General features: G+C 40.8%; 1 protein-coding gene across 2 annotated transcripts in view; it reads right to left on the minus strand.

Annotated features, from left to right (window-relative positions):
• Nucleotides 1-1,881: 1,881 nt before the first annotated feature.
• PPP3CA (protein phosphatase 3 catalytic subunit alpha) overlaps nucleotides 1,882-24,016 on the minus strand; it is a 413,429-nt gene continuing 391,294 nt past the window's right edge. Inside the window, exons 13-14 of one of the 2 annotated variants that reach the window (XM_069743639.1) lie at nucleotides 6,726-6,755; nucleotides 1,882-3,747 (exon numbers count right to left, since the gene is read on the minus strand). In XM_069743639.1, the coding sequence (XP_069599740.1) occupies nucleotides 3,551-3,747; nucleotides 6,726-6,755 (227 nt within the window). In that variant the 3' untranslated portion in view covers nucleotides 1,882-3,550. The remainder of the gene's footprint in view (nucleotides 3,748-6,725; nucleotides 6,756-24,016) is intronic. The other variant, XM_069743640.1, reaches the window with a different exon arrangement.

A 24,016-nucleotide genomic window follows, 5' to 3' on the forward strand; every position in this document is an offset into this window, starting at 1 on the left:
GAAGAAAAAACGGCTTGCACTCACCAGGCCCAGTGAACCAAACTTGTCTTTATTCAGGACATGTGCAGTAAAACAGGGAGAACGTGCTATATGTCGGATGACAGCTGTTTTGTGCTGAATGCGCTTCCACTGTCAGCGCGAAACAGCTGTCATCCGACATATAGCACGTTCTCCCTGTTTTACTGCACATGTCCTGAATAAAGACAAGTTTGGTTCATAGGGCCTGGTGAATGCAAGCCGTTTTTTTCTTCTTTTTTCTGGATTGCATATACTTTTTATGGCGATGCACCGTGAGTGCCCCCCTATGGATGAGTGGGTATGAGTACTGGAGCAGCTTTGTAGGGCACACCATAAGAGGATCGCATTAGGCAGCAGTGCGAGTGCTTTTTCTTTTTTTGGACATTTTTAATATTTCTGAGTCTTTTCGGTTGATTGAGAACATAGTTGTTGATCAATAATAAAAATAATCCTCTGAAATACAACTTGCCTAATAATTCTGCACGCATTGTATAATGAATTTGCTGAACTTTAATCAAGTGTATATACAAAAGATTATACAACCCTTAAGTGCATATCAGTGCAGATTCATGACTTCAAACCAGATTGATACAGGTAGAACTAGTTATTTTCTTAGCATCATGCTGTGCTTTAACACTTAGCAATATAAATTAGTAATACGTACTCAGTTTGTAAGTTACCACCCATCCACAGTGTAGGTGATTAGTTTCTTTTGCTGCGAGTTCTATTGTTGGGAACCCCACTGATCACAAGAAATGAGAGGGGGTCAAGCAGGCACATGGTTCCTCCACTTTGAGTCTTAAACATTGTCAAGGTAGTAGAGTACAGCGCTCGACCAACGCTCCGTTCACATGTAGCACTGGGGACCCCCTTTGTCGTGACTACTAGATGTGCCAGAAGTACTATTCTCAGGAATTTATCACTATAGCAGCTGCAATTCTGATACAATCCCTTAAAGAAGAAATAAGCTAATTACAGAGAATTGGAGAACCTAGCAACAAGTTTAAATAAACCCCCTCATGACCCTGCAATTTCTGTTTTTTTGCATTTGCTTTTCTCTCCCCTTTTTCCCAGAGCCAAAACTTTTTTATTTTTCCATCAATATGGCCATGTGAGGGCACCATTGATTTTACTATATAGTGTAGTAGAAATGGGAAAAAAAATTTCAAGGGCGGCGAAATTGCAAAAAAAAGTGCAATTCCACAATTTTTTTTTTTTTTTTAAACAAGTTTACTAAATTCTAAAACCTACCTGACATTATGACTGTCCAGGTCAATAAGAGTACACAGATATTAAACATGTATAGGATCTTTTTTATTTCAGTAGTGAAAAAAAATCTGCAATGACAAGCATGGGGGCGTTCTGTAGACCCTTGGTTGTTATGCAAACTCATTGGCATTCTACAATCATGTGACACAGGCTCCAAAGGGCGGGATTTAACATGTTAATAATTGGAATTCCACACGAGGCTGTTAAGAGGCACATGATCAAATCAGCTGTCAATTGTGGAAAAGATGCGGTTTTAGCGCTGGAGCCTGAATCAAAGGGGGGCAGCCCACCTTGGACGTACCTATATGTCCAAGGTCTTAAAGGGGTTACATTCTCTTACAATGCCACCACAAGTAACCTCTGAGAGCGACAGGTTGTAAGCATTATGCAGGGCGTTTTGGGATCCTCCAATGCAAGATAGTGAAAATACTTTTTAAAGAGCTGTTCTGTAAATGATTGAAATGGCTTTGCATGAAGAACTCCATTTTATTAATATTCTAGAATACTATATGAAAATGGGTTTTCAAAAACCAGACAACCTCTTGTAACAACATGATGGAAAAATTGTGAGAAAATGACCAGGAAACAAACAGCTACTTAACTTCATGCACATTTTATTGAGTAGTAATATAAAAAGCTTTTTTTTTGTCATTGTTACACGTGCATGCTTCGATTGCCAACATTTCAGAAGTCAAATTACAAAGGCAAGGCTGTAGGCTGTAGTGAATTACTTGGGCACTTAAACAATTGTTAGAAAATATCAATGGACTTATTTTATCCAATCCAAATTTTAGGTTTCAGTAGGAGTCGGTAATAACTCGTAACTCATAATATAAAGGGGGAATAAGTGAAAAGAAGTACACATTTGTGGCACATGACAAAACATAACAGAATGACCAAACTATTGTGACACTAACAGTTATCATGCACTTAAAGAGTTCCACATGTAACCACAAACTTATTTTAAGTTTCACAAGTTCTGCTAAACATGCTAACCATATATATGTGTGCACCAACAAGCGTATGTTAGAAAACATTAAGAATATTCCTCTCTTCTTTACATTTTTTCAAAGCTTTTTCTTTTTGTTTGATTACAAAATTTCAAAGGCATTAAGCGTTTTAAGAGAATATAAAGTATGCCAGTATACATACATTTCCAGTATAAGTCCAACCACTAAGCGCATTACAGTCCCATACAGGCCTATACAGCCGTTTTGTCTTAAAAACATGCATAGGCGTATTTTTTACAGAATATAGAATGCTTTTCACTGCACTTAATATGGTGTCTTGTTCACTATACTTAAAAATGCACCACTCATAAATATTAAAATTCAGCAAGCCACAACCAATACTTTATTTACCAAAAAACCTTAGATAGAACAGCAAAAAATAGAATGGATATCATAATTCCAGTTTTGCTTTTTAAAAGAAAAATAAAATAAAAAATAATAATAATAATTAAAAAAAAGATATTCACTGCCAAATAAGTAAGCTAAATATTCTATAATAAGGGCATTCAAGCACAATAATGTAACCTGAGGTAAGCATAATCTGTACAAAATTAAACTTTCCTTTTTGGCATCTTTTACAATTTTCAACATTCTTACATTTTTTTTTGTTTTTATGATTTTTTTTTATTTTGCCATATGTCATCCATTGCCAAGGCAATACAATGTCTGTGTCCCAGCACCGATGGCATTAAGACTACCCATATAAATGGTGTGTGAAACCCATACACTGTCGGAGGTGCTTGCAATTGATTAAACAGTGATACAAAGCATGCACCTCCCCCAGAGAGTAGAAGGGAAAACGAGAGTAATAAAACGTCGTCAATAAATAGTCCTTATTCTTGTTTGCACTTTATGTTAAAAATGTTGTAATGTCTAGTTGTAGTTTAGAGTTGCAAATGTAAACATACAATATAGTTCATAAGAAATTAGACAATTATGTATGTTCAGTAACTAAAAGAAGGCTTTTCTGTAATATAACTACAGGTTCCCAAGATCATTGGAAAATATGTTCTATGTAGGTAAGCAATATCTGTGTGTATGTTTTCTACAAGCATTTATAGGCATATCCAGATGAGGCTAAAGCCCCCATTAAAATAGATCTCTCTCTTAAGATGACACTGTAAACTGAACTCAACAACAACCCAAGAGTAAGTAGCATTTACCCAAATCAAGATCACCCATCTGCAGATGAGCGTCAATCCCATCATGCTGTGCAGCTACAAAAGAAATATATATTAATAGACAGGAAGTGGTCACTGGATATTGCTGCTGTTACTGCCATTGCTGTCAGTGCCATTGGTCTCTGAAGAAATAGCCTTGTTGATAGAGTTAAGATTGGCATCTGAAGGAATAGCATCTCGACGTGGTGGCATCCTCTCGTTAATGCGATCCAAGCCTTTGGCTTCTTCAAAGCTAGTGATCTTATGCTGCGGCGAGAATCCCTTGATTGCTGGATGAAATAAAATGTAAAAAAAAGGGCAAAAATATAATGTTAGTAGAAAATCAACCTTTGGTAGCAAGAGAGAAATCAAGAAAACTTGCAAACGTGTGATATGGAGTGGAAAAGAGAAAAATTTGGGGTTGTGAACTAAAAGAAACAGAATGCCACTTAAACAAAAGAAGATGAAATATAGCACTATCCAGTTGAGTTCAACTCAGAGGTTATGTCAATTCATGCAACTTAGAAGAACTTATTACTTGATTTAGCAAATTAAAAGAATATTCAATTATCCCCTGACCTATGCAGTAAAGAAAACACAAGTTTATGAGTATATTTGAAGTATATTTGAAGTTCTTGACTAAGAAGTTGGCCGGATTACTTTACTGTTCACTAGTGCGCAGCAACAAGGCAAACTGCATACACAAAACTACCGTAAGTGGGTTTTTAGTAAAACCTCGCTCATCTTTTGAAGCTAAAACATTTTAACAGTTGATTAACATTATGATATAAGAAGGCATGCAGTTAAATAAAAATCTAAATACAATTCTACAGTCCATAAAAGAAATGGAGATAGAATAAAGCTGTGGTGAATATATCTAAAAAGGAAAAAAAAAGGTAAGTTAATAATTTCAATAAGCCACAGACTGTTATATACTAGCAAATATTCTAGGGTGTCAATAATACCAGAAACTGAGTTATTCTCAGTGGTTTTTCAATAGAACAGGCTAAACAGTACAAACCTACTAATTAATTATACGACTAATATCAAAGAAATTTGCCGGAAGAATAAACGGGTAAATGGGGTATTTGAAACAAACATAAAACAATCATCTTAAAACATGTGACAGAATAGACTATAATGTCACTTCTGGTTATAAAATATTATGCTGTATCTTTTCTGCGCGTAGCCACCACGTCCTACACTGAAATTAACCATCCTTCAATTCAGTCTATAAATCCAGATTGCTACTTGAGATGAACTCCCATGGACAATTCTCCACATAACCTATGGCTATTTACACAAAAAAAAGAAATAAAAAAAACAACATAAAAAACCCCAAACAAAAGCAAAGGAATAACGAAATGGATGAATGACCCCATTGTTTTATACATCTCATGTTAATGTGAAACCACACATTAATTAAGTCAGGTTAAAAAGCATGGAAGGGAAAGAATGGAAGAAAAGCAAAAGCCATATCAAAGCTGATTAGACTACCTCTCACTTTCCCAACTATAGCAAAAGAATATATATATATATACGTAAGGCAAATGAAGACCAACATAGTAGGTTCAGTCAGTTGTCATCTTCAGTAGGAAATTTATTGATTGCTTGAAATGTCGACTAAGATTTTAGTTTGAAATATTTAAAACACATTTTGTAATTAGAAAAGTTGAAGTTGGTCATGCATTTGAAAATCCCAGGCCGGGGATTTCAGAGAGGAGTTGAATGGTGTTTGTGAAATTATAGATTTATAAGAGCAAAAGCTTAACTAGCCACAAAGTGCTCTTCTAGGTTTGCTGACCATACACGGGGACCAATTGACTATACGGCTGTAATGTACGTACAATGGAACAGTATGAAATCATTTTCTGGAAATATTCATTTCAGCTCCGCTCGATTCATTTTGTCCATACACTTTAGATATTGTAATAGTGGATTCTCAACATATTACTTAATTTAGTATAGTAATAAAGAAAAATAAAAAAAAATATCATTTTAATTTGGAAGCATGCAACCATTGTTTTATTTAAACATGATGAAAACGGTGATGGGTTTTCCGTTATATGGTTGTTAAAATTGAAAAATTGTCTCCAGTTTATTTGAGTTGATGATCGTCATTTAAGTTCTACATCCTCAAATAATATATTTATCCTACAAAGACATATCCAAGAACAGGGCTGGTTACACTAGAAGTTCGTAATGTGCATTTGTGTTACTTGAAGACATGAAGAAGCAAAAAAAAAAATACAAAATTAAAATTTCATAGGAAGATTTGTTTTCCCTACAGATCTGACTTACTGCCGTTTAGTAAATGAGGCCCAGAAAGTGTTAGCAATTTGCACCAATATTATACTACGCACAACACAGAATCACATAAATCACACAAAACAGCCAAACTGGGCAACACAATGCACACTGCAAATTAGATTTTGCTGGTAGGAATAGACAATTCCAACATAAATAACAGCTCTGAGCGCTGCTATTTAGAAAACAGTTGTATTTTCTCTCGCTAGTTCATTTCAAAAATAGTAGTTACCGTATCGATGATCTTATTCCGGGATAGAAATTATTAATAGTCGTCCAATTTGGAGAAAATAAAGACATTAAACTCGTGTTCAAGAACAAAATACAACTGAAAATATTGTTTTAAAGGGGAACATTTGTGGCTAAGAAAAATTGAGAAAAAAAGTTTATACCAAAGTGTTTGGTTGTTGTTTTTTTTTTTCAATCCAGTAGATATTTTCTGTTTTATTTATAATAAAATCCACCAGAATTTAAAAAAAAATCTAGAAATAGTTATGGCAAATTTGTTTTGGTGGCTTAATAAAAGCACACAGTAAATTTGTGTTAATATTTGCTTATGTATAAATCCAGGCTAAAATTTGAATTCGATTTTGAAAAGGGGATTATCTGCATATTATGTAAAGTGAACATACCATACGGTTATACAATAGGCCGTTGAAAAGTCACTTTACAGAGATGCCATTTACGTCAGATCTGCTAGCTAGGTGAATTTTAACACCTGCTCCACTTTCTATTGCCTTGATGAAATATGCGATTTGATGGAGCTGTGAAACGTGATAAATTAATGGCACTAGCAAACTGTAGATTTCCATTCCCCTTTAAAGCAAGCACGTTTGGTTAATACTTAGCCACAATCGTTAACCCAACACCCACACACTTTTTACAAGCTACAGCAAAATGAATACACCCAGCAGGTCCCTTATCTGCTGCAAATGCAACAGAAAGGGGGCTTGCCAATTACCTTCATCGGCCTCTATAGCCTCAACAGTAGCTAAAGAGAAGAAAGGGTAGCAAAATGGATGAGAAAAATGAGCAGAGGATTTGAATTCTTACGAATAAGTCAGCGAGTAGCAAAGGAGCAGGTGAACTATGTTACGGTAAGTGCTAGACTTGATTTGCACAGAAGACGACATAGATGCTACACAGAAAATAGGCTGAGCTTGGCAATTGTTTATTATTATTTTGCAGCTTTTTCCACTTGGTAACTGTTAGATGTATAAAAACGAGATACCCAGGATCGGAAATAAAGGGTTCAAATTCAGCAGAGATAACAAACACCCACAAAGCATCTGAAGAGACACCATTCTCCTTATTACCAGACTGGGGCCACGCTGACATCCATTGTTTAGTTCATTTATGAAAAAAAACTGAAGAAATCATTATACCTACATCATTTACCAAGAAAGTATTTTTGATAATGAAGAAACATTGAGATTGGATTTATCAATACAAACCATGAAAAGAAATGCTGTCCATGACATCTTGGAACCAGAAATATGGAACAATACAGATGTATATGCATACGTCCTAATGAGGTCTATTCCATTTGTCACCATATTCCGTACATTGATATTCAGACTGGTCATGCATAGAGGCAAGGAAACAAGCAAGACCTTGAGCATTCATGAGCAATTATTTCAGCTACTTGTGTAAACATTTCTGCTTCTAGAGCTGAAGGAGTTAAGTCTGTAGATGGTCAGGGTCTTCTCACTGGAAAACTGGCATGGTGACAGCAAGTTAGTTGAATAAGAAAAAGCGAAAAGAAAAGAAGAACATTTGCTCTCCAAGTTCAAAATTCTGCATAATATTTTGTGCCTATGATATAAGAATTGCTTGAGTTGCAAAAAGTGTCAGACTACTGGCATCATACACCATATAGTAGAACAAAATATTGGGTCTACAAGGAAAAATGTTATTCTACTCATCATGTCATAGTAACATAGTAACATAGTTAGTAAGGCCGAAAAAAGACATTTGTCCATCCAGTTCAGCCTATATTCCATCATAATAAATCCCCAGATCTACGTCCTTCTACAGAACCTAATTGTATGATACAATATTGTTCTGCTCCAGGAAGACATCCAGGCCTCTCTTGAACCCCTCGACTGAGTTCGCCATCACCACCTCCTCAGGCAAGCAATTCCAGATTCTCACTGCCCTAACAGTAAAGAATCCTCTTCTATGTTGGTGGAAAAACCTTCTCTCCTCCAGACGCAAAGAATGCCCCCTTGTGCCCGTCACCTTCCTTGGTATAAACAGATCCTCAGCGAGATATTTGTATTGTCCCCTTATATACTTATACATGGTTATTAGATCGCCCCTCAGTCGTCTTTTTTCTAGACTAAATAATCCTAATTTCGCTAATCTATCTGGGTATTGTAGTTCTCCCATCCCCTTTATTAATTTTGTTGCCCTCCTTTGTACTCTCTCTAGTTCCATTATATGTCGCATCACTTCATATTTTCCTGACCAACTTATTCTCCATATCTAAAGTGGTGCTGAATTCTGCATTTAGTGAGTCAATTTTCTTCACATATATGCTTGTCTGGTCAAGCTCCTGGTCTCCCTACTTAGGCAATCATCTTTCTGTGTCGTAATAAAGAGTAAATAGGCCAGCATAGGGGACTCATCATCTCTGCCCATCTGCACCGTTCACTAGATCATGAAGTCTACCACTATCAGCCGAACCGATCAGCAGTGGTTAAGATTATCATTTACCCCTATGTCACATGTACATTTTATATAAAAAAAATAAATAAGAAAACACGGATTGCTCTGAATTCTGTAAAAATTCAATAAAATGCAAGAAACAGAAGACATTAGAATTACTGTATATACTCGAGTATAAGCCAAGATTTTCAGCCCATTTTTTGGGGACTGAATATCCCCCTCTCGGCTTATACTCAAATCATACCCAGGGGTCGGCAGGGGAGTGGGAGCAGGGGCTGTCTAATTATACTCACCTGCTCCTGGCATGGTCCCTGCGGATCCCTGGCTCCCCAGCTTCTTCCTGTACTGAGCGGTCACATGGTGCCGCTCATTACAGTAATGAATATGCGGCTCCACCTCCCATAGGGGTGGAGCCGCATATTCATTACTGTAATGAGCGGTAACGGTGACCGCTCAGTACAGGAAGAAGCTGCGGCTCTGGGGAACCAGGGACTGCACAGCGCCAGGAGCAGGTGAGTATAATGGGGTGGGGGAGCGCTGTGCGATATTCACCTGCTCCCCGTTCCGGGCGCTGCTCTGTCTTCAGCGTCTTCTGCAGTGACGCTCAGGTCAGGGGGAGCGATGACGTGGTTAGTGCGCGCCCTCTGCCTGAACATCAGTACAGAAGATGCTGAAGATGGAGCGGCGCCGGAACGAAATCAGGTGAATATTGAAAGTGCCGGGGGCCTGAGCGACGGAGAGGTGAGTATGTGATTTTTTTTTTATCGCAGCAACAGCAAATGGGGCAAGTGTCTGTATGGAGCATCTTATGCCATAACGTTTGTGCAGCACTATATGGAGCAAGTGTCTGTATGGAGCATCTTATGGGGCCATAACGTTTGTGCAGCACTATATGGGGCAAGTGTCTGTATGGAGCATCTTATGCCATAACGTTTGTGCAGCACTATATGGAGCAAGTGTCTGTATGGAGCATCTTATGGGGCCATAACGTTTGTGCAGCACTATATGGGGCAAGTGTCTGTATGGAGTATCTTATGAGGCCATAACGTTTGTGCAGCATTATATGGGGCAAGTGTTTGTATGGAGCATCTTATGCGGGCATAATCAACATTTGTGCAGCACTATATGGGGCAAATATCTTTATGGAGCATCTTATGTGGCCATAATTAACGTTTGTGCAGCATAGTATGGGGAAAATGTCTGTGTGGAGTATCTTATGGGGCCATAACGTTTGTGCAGCACTATATCGGGCAAATATCTTTATGGAGCATCTTATGGGGGCCATAATCAACATTTGTGCAGTATTATACTGGGCAAATGTGTCTATGGAGCATCTTATGGGGCCATTATTAACCTTTATGCAGGATTATATGGGGCATATTTTAATATGGAGCATCTTATGGGGCCATCATAAACTTTATCAAGCATTATATGGGGCTCATGATTCAATATGGATATTCAAAAACACAACCTACTGATGTCTCAATTAATTTTTACTTTTATTGCTATCTATTTTTACTTTTGACATTTACCGGTAGCTGCTGCATTTCCTTCCCTAGGCTTATACTCGAGTCATTAAGTTTTCCCAGTTTTCTGTGGCAAAATTAGAGGGGTCGGCTTATACTCGGGTCGGCTTATACTCAAGTATTTATGGCACTTAAAAATGTGATCTGATGGTTACATTGTCCAATGTAACTAAACTAGTACTACACGCAGAGTTGTACTGATAATACATGTTAATGTGGATATTGAATTAACATCAACAGTGCAGAAAGAAAAAAAATAAGAACTCCTGTGTTAAAGGGAATCTGTCAAGTGGCGGCCTCCGTTCCTAAGAATGCATTGAGCGTAGGACCTGCGATGACGTCGCGGTCGCGTGATCGGTCGCGTGACTGCAACGTCATTGCAGGTCCTACGATTAATGCATTCTTAAGGTACCTTCACACTGACCAACTTCACAATGATATCGCTAGCGATCCGTGACGTTGCAGCGTCCTGGATAGCGATATCGTTGTGTTTGACACGCAGCAGCGATCTGGATCCTGCTGTGACATCGTTGGTCGAAGCAGAAAGTCCAGAACTTTATTTCGTTGCTGGATCTCCCGCAGACATCGCTTAATCGGCGTGTGTGACGCCGATTCAGCGATGTCTTCATTGGTAACCAGGGTAAACATCGGGTTACTAAGCGCAGGGCCACGCTTAGTAACCCGATGTTTACCCTGGTTACCAGTGTAAATGTAAAAAAAAAAAAATAACACTTCATACTTACATTCCGGTGTCTGTCGCGTCCCTCAGCATTCTGCTTCCCTGCACTGTCAGCGCCGGCCAGCCGTAAAGCAGATTACAGCGGTGACGTCACCGCTGTGCTTTACGGCCAGCTGGCGCTCACAGTCAGTGCAGGAAAGCACAGCGACGGGGGACAGACACCGGAATGTAAGTATGTAGTGTTTGTTTTTTTTTTACATTAGCACTGGTAACCAGGGTAAACATCGGGTTACTAAGCGCGGCCCTGCGCTTAGTAACCCGATGTTTACCCTGGTTACCAGGGGACTTCGCACAGTTGGTCGCTGGAGAGCTGTATGTGTGACAGCTCTCCAGCGACCACACAGCGATGCTGCAGCGATCGGGATCGTTTTCTAGATCGCTGCAGCGTCGCTAAATGTGACGGTACCTTTAGGAACAGAGGCTGCCGCCTTTATTTTTTACATGAATATGGATCCCAGGGCCTGAAGGAGAGTCTCCTCTCCTTCATACCCTGGGAACCATCCAGGATCGCTCCCTTTACACGCCGTACCCGGCGTATAAGATGACCCCCGACTTTTGAGACGATTTTCAGGGGTTATAAAGTCGTCTTATACGCCGGAAAATACGGTATTATATGTTCAGGTAACGTGTTTCAAAAACAAGTTCGGCAATACCTTTGCACGGCCAGCCTGTTCATCCGTTACTGAGAAATCAGCGTCAGAATGCGGAAGTTCTTTTCAAGCCTTTGTCACTCCGGCTCTATTTCCCAGACAATGTCTCCTCCTGCCAAGTGACTGAGAGCTACTTTTCTTGTAGACAAACAGCAAAGAAACTTTCAGGCGAGCAGGAGGAGGCAGCGCTGCACAAAACACATTTGCAGAAAGGAAAGGTCTAAAATTGATCTTCAACATTGGGCAAACAGAGTAAATGTTCAGCAGAGGAGTCTGTTGCTAAGGAGACATCAACTGGTTATTTAATTTAGGTGTTGACTTACATTTCCTCCCTGCAATGTTGATGTTAGGCAGTATAACTCTGTACTATCTGTCAGTAAGATTGTGTTCATATCTGCAACTTATATAACAATCAGACCAAATTTTATTAAGAACTCAATGCCAAAATAAAAGAATACCAAATGGTATTGACTCAGTTTTTCTAGCAATTATAAAGTAGTTTAACCCCTTCCCGACCTGTGACACAGCGTATGCGTCATGAAAGTCGGTGCCAATCCGACCTGTGACGCATATGCTGTGTCACAGAAAGATCGCGTCCCTGCAGGCCGGGTGAAAGGGTTAACTCCAATTTCACCCGGCCTGCAGGGACAGGGGGAGTGGTAGTTTAGCCCAGGGGGGGGTGGCTTCACCCCCCCCCCCCGTGGCTACGATCGCTCTGATTGGCTGTTGAAAGTGAAACTGCCAATCAGAGCGATTTGTAATATTTCACCTAAAAAACTGGTGAAATATTACAATCCAGCCATGGCCGATGCTGCAATATCATCGGCCATGGCTGGAAACACTGATGTGCCCCCACCCCACCGATCGCCCCCCCCGCCCCCCGATCTGTGGTCCGCTCCCCTCCGTCCTGTGCTCCGCTCCCCCGTCCTCCTGTCCGCTCCCCCATGCTCCAATCACACCCCCCGTGCTCCAATCAAACCCCCCCGCACTCCGATCACCCCCCCCGCACAGCGATCTCCCCCCCGTGCTCCGATTCCCCCCCGTGCTCCGATCCACCCCCCTGCACAGCGATCCCCCACCCCGTGCTCCAATCCACCCCCCCCCCATGCTCCGACGCTCCCCCCGTGCCCTGATCTCCCCCCCCCTTATACTTACCTCCCGGGATCCGTCCGTCTTCTTTCCTGGGCGCCGCCATCTTCCAAAATGCACATGCGCCCGCCGAATCTGCCGGCCGGCAGATTCGTTCCAAAGTGAGTTTTGATCACTGAGATATAATCTATCTCAGTGATCAAAATAAAAAAAAAATAGTAAATGACCCCCCCCCCCCTTTGTCACCCCCATAGGTAGGGACAATAAAAAAAAAAGAATTTTTTTTTTTTTTACACTAAGGTTAGAATAGGGTTAGGGTTAGGGGTAGGGTTAGGGGTAGGGTTAGGGCTAGGGTTAGGGTTAGGGTTTCGGTATGTGCACACGTATTCTGTTCCTCTGCGGATTTTTCCGCTGCGGATTTGATAAATCCGCAGTGCTAAACCGCTGTGGATTTATCGCGGATTTACCGCGGTTTTTCTGCGCATTTCACTGCGGTTTTACAACTGCGATTTTCTATTGGAGCAGTTGTAAAACCGCTGCGGAATCCGCAGAAAGAAGCGACATGCTGTGGAATGTAAACCGCTGCGTTTCCGTGCAGTTTTTCCGCAGCATGTGTACAGCGATTTTTGTTTCCCATAGGTTTACATTGAACTGTAAACTCATGGGAAACTGCTGCGGATCTGCAGCGTTTTCCGCAGCGTGTGCACATACCTTTAGAATTAGGCTATGTGCACACGGTGCGGATTTGGCTGCGGATCTGCAGCGGATTGGCCGCTGCGGATTCGCAGCAGTGTTCCATCAGGTTTGCAGTTCCATGTAAACATATGGAAAACCAAATCCGCTGTGCCCATGGTGCGGAAAATACCACGCGGAAATGCTGCGTTGTATTTTCCGCAGCATGTCAATTCTTTGTGCGGATTCCGCAGCGTTTTACACCTGTTCCTCAATAGGAATCCACAGGTGAAATCCGCACAAAAAACACTGGAAATCCACGGTAAATCCGCAGGTAAAACGCAGTGCCCTTTACCCGCGGATTTTTCAAAAATGATGCTGAAAAATCTCACACGAATCCGCAACGTGGGCACATAGCCTTAGGGTTGGAATTAGGGTTGTGGTTAGGGGTGTGATTAGGGTTATGGCTACAGTTGGGATTAGGGTTAGGGGTGTGTTGGGGTTAGTGTTGGAGTTAGAATTGAGGGGTTTCCACTGTTTAGGCACATCAGGGGTCTCCAAACGCAACATGGCGCCACCATTGATTCCAGCCAATCTTGTATTCATAAAGTCAAATGGTGCTCCCTCAATTCCGAACCCCGACGTGTGCCCAAACAGTGGTTTACCCCCTCATATGGGGTACCAGCATACTCAGGACAAACTGCGCAACAATTCTGGGGTCCAATTTCTCCTGTTACCCTTGTGAAAATAAAAAAATGCTTGCTAAAACATAATTTTTGAGGAAAGAAAAATTATTTTTTATTTTCACGGCTCTGCGTTGTAAACGTCTGTGAAACACTTGGGAGTTCAAAGTGCTCACCACATATCTAGATAAGTTCCTTGCGGGGTCTAGTTTCTAAAATGGGGTCACTTGTGGGGGGTTTCTACTGTTTAGGCACACCAGGGGCTCTGCAAACGCAACGTGACATCCGCAGACCATTCCATCAAAGTCTGCATTTCAAAAGTCACTACTTCCCTTCGGAGCCCCGACGTGTGCCCAAACAGTGGTTTACCCCCACACATGGAGTATCAGCGTACTCAGGACAAACTGGACAACAACTTTTGTGGTCCAATTTCTCCTGTAACCCTTGGGAAAATAAAAAATTCTGGGCTAAAATATTATTTTTGAGGAAAGAAAACGTATTTATTATTTTCACGGCTCTGTGTTATAAACTTCTGTAAAGCACTTGGGGGTTGAAAGTGCTCACCACATATCTAGATAAGTTCCTTTGGGGGTCTAGTTTCCAAAATGGGGTCATTTGTGGGGGGTTTCTACTGTTTAGGCACACCAGGGGCTCTGCAAACGCAACGTGACGCCCGCAGACCATTCCATCAAAGTCTGCATTTCAAAAGTCACTACTTCCCTTCGGAGCCCCGACGTGTGCCCAAACAGTGGTTTACCCCCACACATGGGGTATCAGCGTACTCAGGACAAACTGGACAACAACTTTTGTGGTCCAATTTCTCCTGTAACCCTTGGGAAATAAAAAATTCTGGGCTAAAAAATTATTTTTGAGGAAAGAAAACGTATTTATTATTTTCACTGCTCTGTGTTATGAACTTCTGTGAAGCACTTGGGGGTTCAAAGTGCTCACCTCACATCTAGATAAGTTCCTTTCGGGGTCTAGTTTCCAAAATGGGGTCACTTGTGGGGGGTTTCTACTGTTTAGCCACATCAGGGTCTCTGCAAACGCAACGTGACGCCCGCAGAGCATTCCATCAAAGTCTGCATTTCAAAACGTCACTACTTCACTTCCGAGCCCCAGCATGTGCCTAAACAGTGGTTTACCCCCACATATGGGGTATCAGCGTACTCAGGAGAAACTGGACAACAACTTTTGGGGTCAAATTTCTCCTGTTACCCTTGGGAAAATAAAAAATAGCGGGCTAAAAAATCATTTTTGAGAAAAGAATTTTTTTTTTTAAATTTTCATGGCTCTGCGTTATAAACTTCTGTGAAGCACTTGAGGGTTCAAAGTGCTCACCACACATCTAGATTAGTTCCTTTGGGGGTCTAGTTTCCAAAGTGGGGTCATTTGTGGGGGATCTCCAATGTTTAGGCACACAGGGGCTCTCCAAACGCGACATGGTGTCCGCTAATGATTGGAGCTAATTTTCCATTTAAAAAGCCAAATGGCGTGCCTTCCCTTCTGAGCCCTGCCGTGCGCCCAAACAGTGGTTTACCCCCACATATGGGGTATCTGCGTACTCAGGACAAACTGGACAACAACATTTGTGGTCCAATTTCTCCTATTACCATTGGCAAAATAGGAAATTCCAGGCTAAAAAATCATTTTTGAGAAAAGAAAAATTATTTTTTATTTTCATGGCTCTGCATTATAAACTTCTGTGAAGCACCTGGGGGTTTAAAGTGCTCAGTATGCATCTAGATAAGTTCCTTGGGGGGTCTAGTTTCCAAAATGGGGTCACTTGTGGGGGAGCTCCAATGCATAGGCACACAGGGGCTCTTCAAACGCGACATGGTGTCCGCTAACAATTGGAGCTAATTTTCCATTCAAAAAGTCAAAAGGCGCGCCTTCCCTTCCGAGCCCTGCCGTGTGCCCAAACAGTGGTTTACCCCCACATATGAGGTATCGGCGTACTCGGGAGAAATTGCTCAACAAATTTTAGGATCCATTTTATCCTATTGCCCATGTGAAAATGAAAAAATTGAGGCGAAAATAAATTTTTTGTGAGAAAAAAGTACTTTTTCATTTTTACGGATCAATTTGTGAAGCACCTGAGGGTTTAAAGTGCTCACCACACATCTAGATTAGTTCCTTTGGGGGTCTAGTTTACAAAATGGGGTCATTTGTGGGGGATCTCCAATGTTTAGGCACACGGGGGCTCTCCAAACGTGACATGGTGTCCGCTAAAGAGTGCAGCCAATTTTTCATTCAAAAAGTCAAATGGCGCTCCTTCCCTTCCAAGCCCTGCCGTGCGCCCAAACAGTGGTTTACCCCCACATATGAGGTATCAGCGTACTCAGGACAAATTGGACAACAACTTTCGTGGTTCAGTTTCTCCTTTTACCATTGGGAAAATAAAAAAATTGTTGCTGAAAAATCATTTTTGTGACTAAAAAGTTAAATGTTCATTTTTTCCTTCCATTTTGCTTCTGCTGCTGTGAAGCACCTGAAGGGTTAATAAACTTCTTGAATGTGGTTTTGTGCACCTTGAGGGGTGCAGTTTTTAGAATGGTGTCACTTTTGGGTATTTTCAGCCATATAGACCCCTCAAACTGACTTCAAATGTGAGGTGGTCCCTAAAAAAAATGGTTTTGTAAATTTCGTTGTAAAAATGACAAATCGCTGGTCAAATTTTAACCCTTATAACTTCCTAGCAAAAAAAAATTTTGTTTCCAAAATTGTGCTGATGTAAAGTAGACATGTGGGAAATGTTATTTATTAACTATTTTGTGTCACATAACTCTCTGGTTTAACAGAATAAAAATTCAAAATGTGAAAATTGCGAAATTTTCAAAATTTTCGCCAAATTTCCGTTTTTATCACAAATAAACACAGAATTTATTGACCTAAATTTACCACTAACATGAAGCCCAATATGTCACGAAAAAACAATCTCAGAACCGCTAAGATCCATTGAAGCGTTCCTGAGTTATTACCTCATAAAGGGACACTGGTCAGAATTGCAAAAAACGGCAAGGTCTTTAAGGTCAAAATAGGCTGGGTCATGAAGGGGTTAAACATTTTTATTAAAAAGCGTTCACTCCTAAGTTTGAATACTCTAATTGGAAAGAATCCTCTTTTAAATGAAATAAACTGCACACAAATTAAATCTGAAGGGTTAGTTTGAACGATTTTTGGAATGAAACATTTGTTCTTCACTGCATACATATATACATATATATATATGGAAAAAGGAGAGGGTAAAAAAAAGCAAGAGAGCAAAAATCTCTGTTTCCTTAAGGGGCTAATGTATTAAAATTATATATATATATATATATATATATATATATATATATATATAATTGCCTAAGGGTTTTTCAGTCTGTCTGTCTTTCTGTCTGTCTTGGAAATCCCGCCACTCTGATTGGTCGAGGCCGCCGGGCCTCGACCAATCAGCGACGGGCACAGCATCGACGTAGAAATCCCGCGTCTCTGACGGGCACAGCGACGATGATGTCATAAAGGACGTAGATATCCCGCGTCTGATTGGTCGAGGCCTGGCGGCCTCGACCAATCAGCAACGGGCACAGTATCGACGTAGATGTCATAATGGTTGCCATGGCGACGATGATGTCCTAAAGGTTGCCTCGACCAATCAGCGACGGGCACAGTCTGCCGCGAATTCTGGAATCATCATTGTCCATATACTACGGGGACATGCATATTCTAGAATACCCGATGCGTTAGAATCGGGCCACAATCTAGTAATATATAATTATATAATATATATAATTTTAATACATTAACCCCTTAAGGAAACAGAGATTTTTGCTCTCTTGCTTTTTTTTACCCTCTCCTTTTTCCAAAAGCATAGCAATTTCTCAGTTAAAGGAAACCTGTCGCGTGAAAAACGCTATTAGCCTGTAAATAAGGGGTTAATCTGCAGGTTAATAGCGTTCTGAACCTCCCCAGCTCTGGCAATTAAAGACCCGCTGCCAGGAAGAAATTAACTTTATTCCACCCAGCAGCATTTGCCATTAAGTCACAGGGGCGACACAAGAGCGGGTCCAGATACTGCTCTCTGTATAGAGAGCGGCGGCTCTAACCGCGCCCCCGACACTGGCTGACTGCTCTCTCATCATTATGGCCGGCTGTCAGTCAGGGAGGTATGGGTACTGAAAAAAAATGCAATCCTGGTATGCTGATTTTTTTTTTTACAGCGTTTACTATGAGTTAATTAATTTTATATTTTTATAATCTGAACATTTATGGAATGCCAAACGTGTTCATTTTAAAAGCTTTATTATAATTGGGGAAAAAGTTAAAATGTTACTTTTATTTTAATTTTTAAAAACTTTTTTATTTCACATTTTTAGTACCCTTGGAGGACTTGAACTTGCAATAAACTGATCACTTATACTATATATTGCAAAACTAAAGTGGCTGGGCTTCACAGGAGTAACAAGATGGCAACCACATGGGCTTTCAGAAGGCCCTTGGCTGCCATGGTAATCCATTGGTACGGCATCTAAACTGTTAGCAGCGATTGGAGTTCAGATCTGGCAGAGATAGATACCACCTACATCTACGGCATGCAGAGAAGGGGACTCAGCTTCTGAACCCCCTTAACAGTTGCAGACACTAGCACTGGCATATATGTTTCTCGTCCTGTGCTATGGAATTAATAAATAATAATTTTTATTTATATAGCGCCAACATGTTCCGCAGCACTTTACAATTAAGCGGGGACATGTACAGACAATAAATTCAGTACAAGTTAAGACAATTTAAACAGTGACATTAGGAGTAAGGTCCCTGCTCGCAAGCTTACAATCTACAAGGAAATGGGGGGACACAATAGGTGATAAGTGCTTGTTATTTCAGGTCTGGTAATTATAATAAATAGGGATTTTCATATAAAGCTGCATGATCCAGTCATCAGCACATGTGTTTAAGTGCAATAGTCAAGTATCAAGTGCACTTATGTGCATGGAGGGTGTGGAGACAGATGAATAGTAGGGTTCAGATTCGCATGCAGAGAATATTTGGAAGGAGGGAACAGGACAAAGTTAGTTTACTGAGTAGTTGATGTGGTAGGCTTGTTTGAAGAGATGGGTTTTTAAAGCGCGCTTGAATAGGTCGGGGCTAGGTATGAGTCTGATCATCTGGGGAAGTGCATTCCAAAGAGCTGGGACAGCACGAGAGAAGTCTTGGAGACGGAGATGCGAAGTTCGGATTACGGGGGATGTTAGTCTTAGGTCATTTGTAGAATGGAGGGCACGTGTAGGGCGATAGACGGAAATGAGAGAGGAGATATAAGGCGGTGCAGAACTGTGGAGGACTTTGTGGGTGAGAGAGATGAGTTTATACTGGACCCTGTAGTGAATGGGCAGCCAGTGTAATGATTGGCACAAGATTGAGGCATCGGTGAAGCGGCTGGACAGAAATATGACCCTGGCTGCCGCATTCAAGATGGATTGGAGAGGAGAAAGTTTGGAAAGAGGGAGACCAATCAGAAGAGAGTTGCAGTAATCAAGACAAGAATGAATTAATTAATAAGTCTCTAAAGAAGCCTTTTATTCCCAAACAAACCCACGGGTGATTTTTTTTTCTTTTTTTTTTTTCCATTTTTGTTGTTTTCTCCCCATTTTCCAAGAGCCATAACTTTTATGTTTTTCCACCCACATAGCTATAGACGAGCTATACTTTTGAATGGCATCATTCATTTTATCTGATTACCTTTACTCTATAGGTCAGCACACTTATGGCACTATCAAATGTCTATGTTTTTATTTTATCTTATTAATTTTGGAAAACTAATTCACTAGTTAATACACTCTTAGGGAAAATAATCATTTGTTTTTGGGTCACCATATTCAGGGAGCCATAATTTTTCACAATTTTACATGAGCAGAGTTGTATGAAGATTTAGTTTTTCTTTTTTGAGTGGCAAACTACAGATTTAATTAGTGCCATTTTGTCATCTATGCGACTTTTAGATCACTTTTTATTCTACTCCTTTGAAGAAACAATGAAGAAAAATAGGGATTCCAAATTTTGTATATTTATTTCTAAACACCATGTTCAATTAGGTATAATTGTCATGACTTGTCATTTTTATGCAGGTATTTTATATTTTGCTTCTTTTGCATAAGAAATGACTTTTTCAAAAAATAATTTTTCTTCATTTGGTCATAATATTCTGATACGATAACTTTCCAAGGTTTTCATAGATACTATTCTTGGGTATACTGTATATGACTTGATGACTTTTTTAACAAAGTTCACTGGTCAATATACAGTAATTAACATGTTAACTTTATTCTATGAGTCGATACTATTACTGTGATACCCATATAATACCTTTTGTATGTTTTACTACTTTTTCACAAGAAAAGGCATGTTTTTATTTCAAATCTCTTTCCTTGGCTGTTAGATTACAAGTCCTATCTTTTTGATTTATCTTTTTACAGAACTGTATGATCCTTTGATCACATTAATTATATACCATACTATTTATACAGTATAGTGTCCGGTTAGGGTCAGTGTTTGACTCACAGCCTATCAGCAGCATCAGCAGTGTTTTAACAGGCTATGGAATATGGCAGACATGAAGGACATAGCAATCCATTGGCACTGCACAATCGCACTGCAGAGGTGCCGGTGGGATGCGAGAGGGAGCATTCTCCTTCTGTCAAACTCCTCACATAATGCTGTCATCACTCACATTGGCAAGTCATGGGCTAAAGTGCTGAGACTGGAGCTAGCACATGCAGCAAGATGTCAGCTGTGTATTACCGCCAGCTCCTAGTGCAGATAGGACAGGCACAAAGTCTGTGCCCAAGCCATGTCTTTAGATAGCACTAGCAACCTGGATGTATAGGAAGGGGTAAGAAGCAGCCTTAATGGCTTAATAGAGGGCCAGCATTATATTTGAATCATAGCTATTTATCCATTTATGGTCCCTAAACTTCTATTTGCTTTTTGCTGCCACTTCATTTACTAGTAACCTAGTATAACTATATTATTTTTTTGCTGTGTTTCATTAAATGTATATGCTGTCATACGATTGCATTTTTGATATATGGAATCAGAGACAAGTTGAGTCATTTTTTAAATAAATTATCACTTAAAGGCATCTAAATTTTGTGGTTAAGGGGAACCTGTCACCCGCCCTGGCATTTTTAACTAAAAGAGCCACCTTGTGCTAATGCTGCATTCTGTCAAGGTGGCTCTTCTATTTGGGGTCCCTTCCAACGCTGAAATATTTGTTTTTATAATTTGCCCGCTATACCTGTAGTCTGCCGGGGGGCATGTCTTTTGCCCCCGGACACAAACGCCTCCCAGCCATCTCTCATTTCCTCCGTGCACCGCCTCCTCTGCATTCATTTATGTCCCCGGCGCCTGCGCTGTAAGTTTTTTTGGGGGGCATGCGCAGCCTGCCCTGCCCTTTGACTCCGATCACATGATGGGAACTTACAGTGCAGGCGCCGGGGACGTAAATGAATGCAGAGGCGGCGGCACCTGGAGGAGATCAGTGATGGTTGGGAGGCGTTTGTGTCCAGGGGGAAAAGACATGCCCCCCGGACAGACTACAGGTATGGCGAGCAAATTATAAAAACAAATACTTCAGCGTTGGAATGGAACCCAAATAAAAGAGCCACCTTGACAGAATGCAGCATTAGTGCTGCACAAGGTCGCTATTTTAGTTAAAAATGTCAGGGTGGGATGTGACAGGTTCCCTTTAAAATTTAAAATGGATTACATGGAATCAACCATGTAGCATATAACTCATGGTCTGATGAGACCAACGGTGGTCCAAAATGTAATGAAGGGAGCAAAAGTCATCATTCAGCAGGCATACCAACCACTATGCACAGTTCTGGAAGCATCGAACTTTGGAGCTAATGAGCCAAAAAGAGTAGCTTGGAAAATCAAGATATTTTGGTGTAAAACCTGAAAAAAAGATTAGATTGGCAGGGGATCCCCGATAAATGCTAATAGACATTTTTGACAATTTGTGTTCTTGAAAACATTGCAAGATTTGATATGAATATGCCCAATACGACCTTACTTGATTTTTGGATATACACAACAACTAAATGACAACATTTTTTGCTCATTTAATGAGTGAAGAACAAGCATCTTTGCATACATTACAGTGAATATTATCTACAACGCTATGAGTCTTACCATAAATGCAAAGATGTGGGTAGAAAAAATAAACCCGTTTTCACCTTCCTCCAATCTGGTTTTACCATACACATTGTACTGCATATCATGTTCACAGATGAACTATAACATTAAAACCACCAGCCTAACATTGTGAAGATGTCCATCATGTCACCAAAACTGCTCTGCAAGACCACTGCATGTGTTTTGCAATATGTGGCTTTAAACATTAGATGCAGATCACTAAGTGGTGTTAATTGAAAGGCGAGACCAAAATGGACCAGACTTGTTTCCCTAATGTCTCACAGAAGCTCCATTGTGTTAAAATTTAGGGAGTTTAGAGGCTAGCCAACACCTTAAAATCTTTGCCATATTCCTTAAATCATTCCCGCTTCAAATTTGCAGTGTGGTCTGTTCCATTAAAGGGAACCTGTCACCAGGAATAATGCTGTTATCCTGCAGATATGAGGTTAATCTGCAGTTTAACAGTGTTATGATGCTGCCCTGCGCCTGCACGTAGATGAATGCAGCGGGGAGAAAATAACCTTTATTCTACCCGCCAGTATTCGGTATTCAGTCATGGGGGTCGACGCGGGGTCAGTCACTGCTCTGAGTATACAGACAGGCCGTTGTAACCGCATCCCCAGCCCTGACTGACACTGGCTCTACATTGCGGCCAGCTGTCAGTCAGGGTGCCGCCCTTCCTTATGACTGAATACCGAATGCTGCCGGGGAGAATAAAGATCATTTTCTCCCCGCTGCATTCGGCTACGTGCAGATGCTGGGCAGAATCATAATGCGGTTAACCCCATATCTGCAGGTTAACAGCCTTATTTCTGGTGACAGATTCCCTTTAAGGAATAAGAGGCCACACAGGGGTATACTTGTTAGGGAATCGGGCCGATTCTGCTAATGTCACTACATCAGAGTGTGATCCGAGTGTTGTCTTAGTTTGATCCAATTCTCTCTCTCCTAGTCCAGATCATCCTGCTGCCGCTTCCGACTAGCCTACTTCTCACAGAGCATGTAGCTGCCATCTATTCCCCAGGTAAGTGTTGCCTATGCCGCCAACTGCTCACATTAGGAAAAAGAAATGTGATTTATTAGACCAGGCTACTTTTTCTGTTGCTCAAAAGATGGGTGTTGCTTTTGGTGATGGACATAGATCAGCATAGGCACTCTAACCAATGTAGCCACAAAAACCTCACTGACATGTTCCAGTCAGCAGAAAGGGCAAAAATTAGCCCACAAAAAAGAAAATATACCCACTCAACATAACATGTTTAACATATAACATATAAGGTAACCAGGACCCAATACATTCCCTAGTCGATTACTGCCTAACAAGGTAATACATTGTAAAGTGCACTTCCCTTGAGAAAGCGGTCGATTAGGACGCGAAACGCGCGTCGGGGGGCTTTTTTGCTACACATCCAGCCCAGGACCCATCTACCCTTGTCTGTGGTAAGTGTCTGCCGTCTCTCCCTGCAATTACGGATGCCCCGCTGTGGGGATGCACATACTGGGGGTTTTTGACTCTTAGCGGCAGGCATTTTTTCCAATGCCTTCATATTTCATTGCACATGCACTTTACAATGTATTACCTTGTTAGGCAGTAATCGACTAGGGAATGTATTGGGTCCTGGTTACCTTAGTGTTATCCTTGCACACGTATCAGTTTATGTCTGTTCTTCTTATATATGTGTATTTTATTACTGGAACTATTCAATAAACTTTGTTATATTTTTTACATACCTAGTACAACTCTTATTTTTCTCCTGTTAAACACTCTAACCAATGTGCAGCTATGCAACACTATACAAAGCAAGCCGCAATGTATGTTTGGTGTCAGTTCCATCAGATCTGCATTAAAGGGAACCTGTCACCAGAAAAATATCGTCCAATCTGCTGGCCCCATGTTATAGAGAAGGGGGAGATGAGTAGATTGATATATAGTTTTGTGAGAAAAGATTCAGTATAATCTGTGTTTTTTAATCATTTAATCCGCTGCTCTATCTTAGCTTAGGTCTTAGCTTAGCTTAGGTCCAGTGGGCGGTCCTATCAGT

The sequence above is a fragment of the Ranitomeya imitator genome, chromosome 1, assembly GCF_032444005.1.
Source record: "Ranitomeya imitator isolate aRanImi1 chromosome 1, aRanImi1.pri, whole genome shotgun sequence".
Classification (NCBI taxonomy): domain Eukaryota; kingdom Metazoa; phylum Chordata; class Amphibia; order Anura; family Dendrobatidae; genus Ranitomeya; species Ranitomeya imitator.